This window comes from Nymphaea colorata, chromosome 9 (genome assembly GCF_008831285.2).
Source record: "Nymphaea colorata isolate Beijing-Zhang1983 chromosome 9, ASM883128v2, whole genome shotgun sequence".
Lineage (NCBI taxonomy): Eukaryota > Viridiplantae > Streptophyta > Magnoliopsida > Nymphaeales > Nymphaeaceae > Nymphaea > Nymphaea colorata.
In genome coordinates, this window is record NC_045146.1 from 5113715 (window position 1) to 5125070 (window position 11356).

At 40.1% G+C, this 11356-nt stretch overlaps 1 protein-coding gene and 1 long non-coding RNA gene across 2 annotated transcripts; both read left to right on the forward strand.

Annotated features, from left to right (window-relative positions):
- Positions 1–879: 879 nt before the first annotated feature.
- LOC116260822 (uncharacterized) lies at positions 880–8589 on the forward strand. Its single transcript, XM_031639333.2, has 7 exons — positions 880–2037; positions 3476–3715; positions 4897–4986; positions 6457–6606; positions 6856–6980; positions 7943–8072; positions 8255–8589. The coding sequence occupies exons 1-7, from the start codon at positions 1450–1452 to the stop codon at positions 8378–8380; spliced, it is 1449 nt and encodes a 482-aa protein (XP_031495193.1). The 5' UTR covers positions 880–1449; the 3' UTR covers positions 8381–8589.
- Positions 8590–9332: 743 nt separating this feature from the next.
- LOC126410347 (uncharacterized) lies at positions 9333–10965 on the forward strand. Its single transcript, XR_007574167.1, has 2 exons — positions 9333–10356; positions 10611–10965. It is a non-coding gene; the product is annotated as an uncharacterized LOC126410347 (long non-coding RNA).
- The last annotated feature ends 391 nt before the right edge of the window (positions 10966–11356 follow it).

Genomic DNA, 11356 nt, shown 5'->3' on the forward strand with positions numbered 1-11356 from the left:
ACTCAGCCCTAAGAAGATTTTTTTTGTTTTGAATCCTCGATATGGATTGAATGTCAAATAGTCAGCTCAAGCAGGGCCATCACCAGCGGGTACCCACCTCATTGTCTACCCTTGTTTCTAGGTGGTGGACTGCTCTCCTTTTTTTTACGTTGCTCGGCAAATTGCCAGTTAAGGTACAAATCTTCCAGGTGTATATTAGTTTAGCTGGAGTTCCTTGCAGTTGCAGGTTTGATGTCTTTCATTTTCAATGTGATTTTTGCTAGTTTAGGGTGTGTATTTTTAGGTTCCAGTCATTGTTTTAAAGTCTATCAAAGATTAGACTTTAATTATCACAGTTTTTAGTGATTTATTTTAGTTTTTTGAGTATGTGGGGGCTGACATCTCCCTCACAGGGGACAGCAGCCATTTGCTAGTAAATTGGGGTATGTTTGGCTCAAGTCTACTAAACAAAGGATACACCTAACCTCACTTTGCGAATATAAATGTAAAACACGTGAAACAACCAAACACTTCAACTAAAACCAGTACTACGCCCTTTGTGCCTAACGAAGCAAAGACACTTTATGTGGCAAGTCTTCTTGCTTGATCAAGCCTCTTAACTATCTCGGAAACACATTAAATTCTGTGGCTATCTTGGGTTCGTTCAATCATGTGTTGATCTCTCTCTCTCTCTCTCTCTCTCTCTCTCTCTCTCTCTCTCTCTCTCTCTCTCTATATATATATATATATATATATATATATATATATATATATATATATATATATATATATATATATATCAAACATTCTAATAATAATAAAAAGAAGAAGAAAAAAAAAAGATCTACACCTGCCATTCTATAACTGGACCATCGAGTAGCCAACTTCTCCTGGGACCGAAATGTACGCACCTCTGCTTCTATGAGTTCTATCGCTATCGGTCTGACATGGAAGAAGGTTGGGTAAGGAAGAAACGGGAGGGAAGGTTTCGTCATTTGTGATAAAGACTTGGAGATTTTAGCGAAAGAACGGGAAGATTTTTGTGCGAAGCGCTCAATCCCGCGTTTTCATCTTTATCGCTTCACCAGAAAGGCGGATAGACGTCACAAGCGAAGCGGCTTCCATATTCTGCGTTTCCCATTCTAACCCTTACCGCCTTCACCATCCGCTCCACCACTCCCTCCCACAGGCACGCGCGCGCTCACAAGAGGGGGAGTTGCAGTGAGTCGTTAGAAACTGTGATTTCTCTTCGCAGAGTATTGCATCAGAAACCCCAGCCACAGAGAGAGAGAAAGAGAGAGAGAGAGAGAGTGTGTGTGTTTCTGAAACCCTAGTTTTGTGCTAAAAAACTCTGCTACTATACGGGGATGGGGATACCTTCAGAGTCCTAGTTCCTTTTTTTTTTTTTTTCCTTTTGTGTGTGTGAGAGAGAGGGGGGAGAGAGAGAGAGAGAGAGAGAGAGAGAGAGAGATGGCGGTGTCGATGGAGAGGTCCCTGGAAGCATGGGAGGAGGTGCAGAGGCAGGGGCAGGACATAGCGGACAGATTCAACTCCATGGCGCAGGGTTTCACCTGCCTCCTCAACTCGCACATCAAGCCCACCGCTTTTCCTTGGCCTCCCATGCCCCAGACGGAGGCTCCCAACCTGGGGTTTCCAAAGGGTTACTCCGGCGGCGACGGGGTTTCGGCGATCTTCGACATCGGCAACAGGTTGGGGCGCGCCGGAGCGGAGTTCGGCGCCTACGTGGGCGGCATGGTCGAGCACTTCTTCCACCAGCTGCCGCCCCTGCCGCAGCTCCGGCCAGAGGAGAAGGTCGAGATCCTGGGGATGAGGCCGGAGCAGGGCGGTGGTAGTCCCATCAGCGGATTACTTGAATTCGAGAGGGAGGAAGAGGGGAAAGACCACGGCGGATGGAGAGAATTCGGCCGAAGTGACTCATCGTTTTCCGGTATGGAGATGGGAAATCTGTCGATTCCGGAAGCGGAGGAGTCGGTAGAGGAAGAAGTTTTTGGCCTCAGCGTGAGGTCTTCTTCTACAGGGCGCTTTGCCAGATCTCAGGTCTGCTTCTTATTAATCTGTATTGCTATTGGGGCTAAGCAGTACGCACATGCATATTCTGCTCAGAATTGTTACTTCCATATCTTTTGGCATTATACTGAACTGGAGTGTTTTTTTTTTTTGGTTTATGGTTGATAACAACCCGATAAATCAGTTTGACTGTCCTTTTTCTTCCTTTTTCTGTATGTTCTTGTGATTGGTGTATAGATATGTAACACGTCGATTCTTATTCAAGTGCATAATTTTTTGATTTCGTTATGCTATCATGTTTTCTGGAACTAGAGAAGCTAAGTTAATGATTTACAAGTGTTTGCTAATTCAATTCAATTGCGATCCAGAAGTCAGTATCAGTGCATAATTTATTGACTTTGTTATGCCTTCACGTCAGCTGGAATTACAGAAGCTAGATTGATGGTTATGAATCTTGCCAAATTTAATTCAATCACAAATTTGGCCTTTCCTTTTCTTCTTTGGATTTTATTGCTACTCATAAAGATGCATACTAGATGTTTTTAGAATGCTATTTTATGACGTTTTGGTTACTAGTTGTGCTTTTGTAGGTATCACCATGTAAGTTCTAAATCTGCAAGAGAAGATAGATAAATAGGGGAAGGTCACGGGCCATAGGATTGTCTCTTGGTACCAACAAGAGGTCAAGGGCAACATTACTTAATTAGCTTCAACAAATCAGATATGTTTCTCAAGGAAAATAGAAGAAAAACAATATTGGATGGGCTGGTAAGAAATGGTAGGAACAAGCCATGACTTGTCCACGCTAAATTCATGCAGATCCTAATCAGGTTTGTGCAAAGCAGCAAGCTGGAACTTCTTGCATCCTGAACATTAGGGTGCATACTGCGTGGGGAGGACAGAACTGATCTGAACTTCCATCATACTGTCCATTAAGTGGACCTACCCAGCAGCTCTACGTGTATATATTATATCATTAACAATTCTTCAGTTTTGCATGTAACTGCTATGTTTATAGGATATAAATGCAGATTGATATTTCATCTGGCACATCTGTTTACGTAAGCTTCTCCTGAACATAGGATGGTTTTAATTGATGGGATCTGATAAACAAAAATATTGGACAATGTTGTGAAAATTGGTGAGACCCATATTGATCTGTCAGCCTTCGTGCAATGTCTGGAACCATGTCAATTTGTTTAGTGAACGTCCAGCACAAAACTGAAGGTAACCATATAAGATTGAGGAAAGGCCAAATATGAGACATGTTCTGGTAAGATTACAAATTTACATGAGTAGGTTCCCTTCAGGTTGCCTTTCTGATACTCTTCATATTTTTTTTTTGTCTTTAGTTTTTGTTTTTTGTCTGTGGTTTCTTGATGTTTCAAATATTATATTTTGTTTTGCTATGTTTTTCATTATTATATGAAAAGATATTCACTAGCCCTATGGCTTGTTCTGGAACCAGGGAAGTGTAAATATTACATCCACGTATGATAGTAGGACCAATGGTATTGAAAGTTCTGTCATTGCAAGGGGTGACTTGTGGAGGGTGGAGGCATCTCATGGGAGTTCCACATCTGGACATGATAGTTCCCCTCTCTTTCTTGTTCAACTTGGACCTGTTCTTTTTGTTCGTGATACAACATTGCTCCTGCCAGTTCATTTGTCAAAGCAACACTTGCTTTGGTATGGTTTTGACAGGAAGGTATGGTTAGATCTGTACAGTGTGCAAAGTATCTTTAAATAGTTTTCCTCAAAGAAAAAATGAACCTGTTGAGCTTTTTGTTGTACTTTTGTGATTGAACTGCTGGTGAGTGTTGGACTTGTCACTCTGATTCCAAAAATTTCTCAAAAATAGAAATATTATTGGAAAACTGTTAACCACATATGTTTGATATTGACAAAATCCTTTCCTCGTTAGCGGCAAATATATATCACCATATCATTCTTACTAAACAGCGAGAATGCTATGCAAATTCCCTAGCAATTTTTTTTTGTTTGCATAATATCCATATGTAAGTGTAATCTAAGAGAGATAGCTGTGCATTCTGGTGCTATATGTAGATGTTCAAGGTTTGAAAATAGTCCATTTGACAAATACTTGAAAGTTTTTTTTTCCATTATAGAGTCATAGACTGATTTTTTTTTTCAGTTTTGCAGCTCTATGAGAAAAGAAATAGTCCATTGTTACCACTATGAAATTCTTTGTGTCTATTGTCTAACATCTTATTTTCAAATTTTAGGCTTAGCTATTAATCCTTTCATTGAAGTTTACTTCCTTTAGATACTGTGGACATATTTTTAGTCAAATATGACATCCAGAGTAGCCATTTCTTTGCTTGACAGAAATTTGTAATGCTCTCTTAGTCTACTCATAGCTTGTTAATGATCTCTTGCTCAAAACAGTTGGTGATGCCGCTTGTTGACCTTAGTGAGTCTGTGACATTGGTATACTTTGTCCTTCGTACCATACCATGATTTGTACAGAGTTTTGAAGTATAAAATCATATCATGAAGATAATGATGTAACCAAACCATTTTGTGTTTGATAATTTGTACAAAAGTATATGATTCTAAAACTAAATCGTCATTATATTTGTGGAGTTACGGCAGATAGTATGCTGCAATCAAGCAACTAGTAGGGAGACCCTATTTCTTGAACTTTGCTGAACACAACTATTCCACAATATCGTTCTCTGTCTTTAGCCCTCCTGGTAGAATATGTGTTTTGTAACTTGTTACATCAATTCTTTTATAATTTGGAGGAGGAAATTGTTTGTAAATGGTTTCATCATATTTTGGTTGAACTGGCATAAATATTATTTTCCTTTCTCTTTCCCTTTCTTGCCATAACTTCCACCTATTCTGATAACCGTGTGCTTACAGAATGGTGTGCACTCAATCTGCCCAGCCTTATGGTCAAAGCAGAGAAGATGGCTGTTGATGTCAATGATTTGTCTCAACCCCTTGGCTTGTGTAAGTGTGAAATGAAATATGGCATCATTACATTATTCTGAAGGAGATTATGAAGCCTTTTCTGTGGCTTAAGCTTTTCGCATTTCTTAGTGATTTATGTTTGATCTTGCCCAACAGTAACAAGATTTTTCACTATTCCAATTGTTGCTTTCTTTTGATGGTTGTTGCTTGAAATTTATGCTTTAATAACATAACTGCTGCAGTTACTTGTTGTATATGTATGTGTTAGTTGTTTTTAGCAAATCCACTAATGAAGATGAAATTGGCATTCTTGATATTATGATTTGTATGACAAATATAAACTCAACAGCATACTCTGTGTATTTCACTGTGTCTTTTATGATCCATTTGCATGGCACTAAAAACACGTCAACCAACTTGATTTAGCTTAAAAGAAAGGTATTTGAAACTAGTTTTTATGCTAAACTTAGGTCTCTAACATGGGTTTTAGCTACCTTTTTTTTTTGCGTGAGCACTTTTCATGTTTGTGCTGCCTTGTTGAATGCAATATTGTGCATATAAGTTAGAGGGCCTCAACTACCTAGTTTCCTGTTTCTAACGAGGGTTCAGAAGAATGCTGTGGTTTCCTGTTCCTAATGAGGACTCACAAGAACTCTGTGAAGTTTTGAGAATAACAAGGCAAATAACTTATGCCCTGTTAAAATATTGAAGAAATAGACGATGATGATGAAAAAGTAGAAAAGGAGGTCCTAAGAAATGGAAGCAGCCAGCTTCTTTTTCTTCCCTCCTCTTTCTCTCTTGGTAAGGAGTCCACTGTTTGGGTTGATAGTCATGATTCCCCTTTTGCAACTTTGAAAACTATGTTTTGAGAGTTAGTGATCAGACACATGATAGAAGTATATGTTTATGGACTAACCTGCTATACTTCACTGAAAATTGCATTTTATCACTGAACATGTAATGCCCAAGGGAGAGAATCTGTTAGTGTATGTTAATCCATCAGTTTCTGGACTCTATACTGTTCAAGCCGGATCTGCAAGATATGGAAAATTTCCTTTTCAGGCCTACTAATTAACTTTTAAAAACAGGTAGACCTTCTTTTTCCAGAGGGCTGCACATTTTCCGCAGCTACTATTAGTATGGGAAGAGGAAAATGCCCTCGTAACTTTCATAGTGAATAACGTACCCACGTGAATAAATTATAACGTAATGTTACCTATCAACTCCTTCAGATTTTTTCTTTTTTTCTAGATTTCTGTTGTTTCTTGACTCTTCTCTGTGGTGTTGTGCTAGACTTCATTGTAGCTATTGGTCTTTGACATATTGCTTCCCAAGTTTCTTGCCAGAGCTTGTTGCGTTGATTGAGTGAATGTTGTTAAATGAATTTGTTGGATGACTATTATTTGTTGAATGACTTATGCATAGCATTTCCTGCTGCTGCAACTTGTTTGTTTAGGTGTAAGCATGAACCAATTTGAGTGTTGATCTGACATGGATTTCTTTCTCCAGTCATTTATGGATTTGCAGTTCCCTAACGGACAGCTTACTTATGTTGCTGGTGAGGGATTGACTGCCAGTGCTTTCTTACCCATCTTTGGTGGTCTGCTACAAGCACAAGGTCGCCTTCCAGGGGAAACAAGGGTTAGCTTCTCTTGCAAGGTTAGAGATTCATGGCACATTCTAAATCTTGTAGTTTCTGTTCATGGGCAAGGCATTTTTCAGGCTTAAGCATTTCATTTTTCTCTCACCCTGATGAACTCCTCAGGCAGAAGTACCAATGGCTGTCAGGCCTAACTTATATCTTTTAACCTCATGCTGTTTGACATCCAATGATTGATTTGGGATTTGCCTTTCCCTTTTCATTCAATTTAAGTCTACGATGTTTTCATTTTGTATTTGGGCTTCCAGAACAAGCGAGGCACACGCTTTACATCTACCGTTCAATGGCCAGATAAGTCTCTATCTCTTGGAGTAATGCAAGCATTGGCATGGCAAAGGTCAGGTCTCATGGTTAGGCCTACTGTCCAGTTCAGGTATCTTACTTGTGCCATTAAACTGAATAGACAAGCAACAAGTGAGAGAACTTTGTCTTGATGAATGCTTGTGTAACTGCATTTTTTTTTCAATGTTTGTTATGTCCTCAAACTAACTTCCTGACTAATAGTAGAGAATATGGTGAAGAGTTTCTATCATAGTGGTTCTTGTGTCACATATACAAAAGTTTCTAAACTTGAAAATCTCTTGGCTGAAACTCTTTTAGTTCCAAGAATTATACTCTTAAAAAAATGATTTACTGGTTCTTGTGTCACATATACAAAAGTTTCTAAACTTGAACATCTCATGGCTGAAACTCTTTTAGTTCCAAGAATTATACTCTGAAAAAAATGATTTCCCCAGTAAACAAGACAATATATATAAAAAAAGTGAAGAATACAAGGAGACTAGATCTTGCTATGGAATTTTAGAAGGCAACTTTGCAAAGCACTGCCGACTAAAGCACAAAAGAATTTAAAATGAACTAGCTTTTCTTCCCAAGCTGATCCTCACTTCTATGAAGATTGTTGACCCTGCATATGCCTTTACCTTTTAATGGCTAAGAGACATGCACCTGCTGCAGTTTTTGCAAGTAACTTGGTTCAGCAAATTGTCCTGTTCTTTTCTCCATAAAAGACGTTTTTTGTTTCATGAAAATTGAGGGTGTCGGTTTCCTTTGGAACCGTTTTTGTGACTTGGTGGGTCTTCCACGAAAACGCTTTTTGTCATGCAAGTTGGGAGGCCTTTGTCTTCCATATGAGTAAAATGAACAATTCCTCATGATTTGAGCTGGTGGTCAGTGTGTGCACTTGTTCGTGTGTATTTAACCACCTTGTATTGCCCAAGGAAAACCTTCAAAAGCTATTTAATTGAAGCTTGATTTGTCTTTATCGTATAAATTATGCATCAGAAATTGGAATGTAAAGACTGAAGTTTGACACTAGTTCACTTGCTTGTGCAGTGTCTCGCCTACTTTTGGAGGAAGTAATCCTGGACTAAGGGCTGAACTTATACATTCTGTGAGGGAGAAATTAAACCTGATATGTGGCTATGCTTGCACAACGCAGCCTTCCGCATTTGCATCAATAGCAGTAAGTCTGCACAGCATGGACACCTAGGGCTATTAATTAAGTAGAATCAAACATTTCTTTAGGTTTGACCATTTTGCCAAAAGTGGAAACGTGACATTGTTTTGTTCCTTTATTCCTTTTGGTGATCTCTTGGCATATTGCTCATTTCATCGTGGCTCCATGTGTCTGCTTGCTTTGTGAAGCTTGGCAGATCAAAATGGAATGGACATGCAGGAAATGCTGGAGTAGTGTTGAGTATGGAAGTTCCTACTACGAATCATGGAAGAGCTGCTTTCTCTATCCAGTTGAATTCTGGTCTGGAGTTCTGATGAGTTCCACTCTCGTTTTTGTACAGCAACCTTATAACAAGTGTATATATGCCCATCAAATAGTTTATCAATCAGAGATGCATACCAACGTTATGGAATAGAGCGTTTTGATATTTCATTCTAATGTATTGTATGTATTGTGAAGGAAAGCTTTACAAACAATGCGGTATCACGTGTTTGTAATAGCAAAGTTATGATTCTTTTTCTCTTGTTTCATGTTTTACACCTGTGTTGAACTTTCCATATTCTCTTCTTTGCCTACGAAAGATATCTTTCTTATAGGTATAGCTTAAAGCCTGCACTCTGAGTTTTGAACTCTACACAGTGATCCAGAGGCTCCGATAATAAGGCTGGCGCGAGTTGATGAAGATAATTTTCGTGTGCTAGCACTGGCGATGTGTCACTGGGAAGTTGGTGCTCACTATGGTAAAGGTTAGGATGTTTAGTAAGAGTTCTTGGCGAACCAGGCGCCGAACATCTAAGCCGTTAGGGCGACAAGGTTTCTATCTGGAACCAGTGAGGTTATTTGAACTCAAGATAGGGAGGTGTTCAGGTACAGTGAGTGAAAGAGAAAGAAGTTGGGGCGGTGGGGGTGTATGTTGGGGGCTCAAACATGCGTCCGCTTAAAGCACACAAATACCTTTCAATCCAAATCTAACTTAAACCACACAACCTTTCAATCCAAATCCAACTTAAACCACACAACCTTTCAATCCAAATCCAACTTAAACCACACAAATACCTTTCAATCCAAATCCAACATCTCTCCATTTCAATAGGAGAATAGCCCGTGTTAGCGTCGGCCAACAGCCACTCACGCACACTTAGAAGTCCAGCTTCTAAAAAGGATTGTGTTGTGTACTAGGGTTTTTAATTCTGTTTAACATATTTATTTATATATATATATATATATATATATATATATATATATATATATATAGCGTTTCCCCTTATGCCAATTGAATATGTTTCACTAATCTTGGTAACTAAAAAAAAAAAAAAACAGCACGGGCAACGAGAGATGCCTGTGGTTTGCAAGGGGTGGGGAGAGGCTGTGGCCTCCCCTTCACCGCTCCGGCGATGCCCGGCGAGGCAGAACCATTAGCAATGACTGGCGAGGCGTCGCCGGAGCAATGGAGGGGGAGGCAGTCGCTGCCCTGACTCACAACCCAGATCTAAAACAAGAATAATGAAAATAATGAGATAAACTGGGCAGTGGCTCGGTTCAGGTTTAGCCTTAACAACTTATCCCCCCCTCCAGCAACACCTTGTCCTCAAGGCGTGAAATCTTGAAACTTCTTTTTGATATCTTCCGCCAGTTCCCATGTTGCAGGGATATCATCATTTTGAATCCATTGAATTAGCCACTCCTCCCCTCTCTTTCTTTATTTTTTATCCTTCTGGTCCCTAGTCGTCTGTAGGGACACATGGAAGGTTGTCCCTCAAGGATTGGAACTGTATTCGCTTGTTCTTTTGCAATAGAAGCTGGCAAGGTTTTAGCTTGAAGACATGAAAAACTAGGTGTATTGCGCTGCCCTCTGGGAACTGTAGTTCGTAAGCAAGTGCCCCCACGCTCCACTGTATTTGGTAGGGCTCATTGTAGCGTGGGGCAAGCTTGTTATATTCCTTGGGCAGGCAGAACCCTGCTCCCTGTGCTGGTCTGTGCAAATATACCCAATCACCAACCTTATATTGGTATTCCTTATGTTTGCGATTGTATTGTAACACCATCCGGTTACAGGTAGCTCCCAAATGTTGTTTTAAGTCTTTCAACACAGTGTCCCGATACCTAAGTTGTAGATCGACTTCTTCCTCTCTTGCTGATCCTGGTTGGTACTTTCTGATGTACGGAGGAGGTCTCCTATAGTTTGCCTTAAATGGAGATATCACTCATGAAGAGTACCAATGGGTGGTGTATGCCAATTCCGCCCAAGAGAGGTAATCAGCCCAAGTCATTGCCCTGCAAAACAACGCAAGTAAGTTTCTGAACACCTATTAACTATTTCTGTTTGCACATTAGTTTTCAGATGGTACGCAGTTCTCATTTGCAACTTAGTACCCTGTAGCTGAAAATACTCCTTCCAAAATGCACTCAAAAAAGTGGATTGCGATCACTTGTGATAGATTGTGGCATGCCATGAAACCATCCCACATATTCTTGAAAGGTTTTGATTACTGATTTAGTTGTGTGGGGATGACACAATGACACAAAATGCGTGTATTTTGACAGGCGCTCTACCATCACCATGATCATTGATTTTCCTTGCAAGAGCGGAAGCCCTTCAACAGAGATCGCAGAAAGATCTTCCCAAATCTGCTCTGGAATGGGCAAGGGTTGCAGCAGCCCAACCTGCTTCATCGTCTCATACTTATTGTGTTGCACACATCGTAGCTCTTTATGTATTCTCGATTGGCCCTTTTCATGCCATACCAAAAGAAGGTGGGATGAATCCTGCGATAGGTCCCTTCAGCCGTTTCATGGACTGATGAATTCTCATTATGGAATGGTCTATGAGGGCAGCAGATAGGTCTGTTTCTGGATAAATAAATATGCTCCTATTGCAAGTAAAGGGGCTTTCCATTCATATCCATACATTTTGGGAGGTGAAGATCGCAGTTGATCCCTGATGCGTTCGAAGGAGAATTTTGATGAGACGCCCGAATTCGATCTCACAGATCCATCTGGACCCTCGACAATGTGAGTAGGGTGGTGTTTGTTTGCTATTCAACAACCCGTGATAGGCCATCAACCGCACAGTTCTCTTTTTCTTTGCGAAACTGCACATCAAAATCAAAACTCATTAACTTTCAATCCATCGTTGGAGTATCGGCGAGGGTGTGCGTTGTTGAAGATAGAATTTCAAGCTGTTGTGGTGTGTCAACACTGTGAACTTTTGTCTTAGCAAATAATGTCAACACTTCATAATTACCATAACAATGGCCATCAGTTCTCTCTCATATGCCGATTTGGCACTG

Bases quoted from the DNA above. Each gene is read 5' to 3' on its own strand.
- LOC116260822 (XM_031639333.2), top strand. From the start codon at position 1,450: ATGGCGGTGTCGATGGAGAGGTCCCTGGAAGCATGGGAGGAGGTGCAG. The intron at 3,716-4,896 runs GTATGGTTAGAT...GTGTGCTTACAG, and splicing joins GGTATGGTTTTGACAGGAAG to AATGGTGTGCACTCAATCTG. The intron at 4,987-6,456 runs GTAAGTGTGAAA...TTCTTTCTCCAG, and splicing joins GTCTCAACCCCTTGGCTTGT to TCATTTATGGATTTGCAGTT.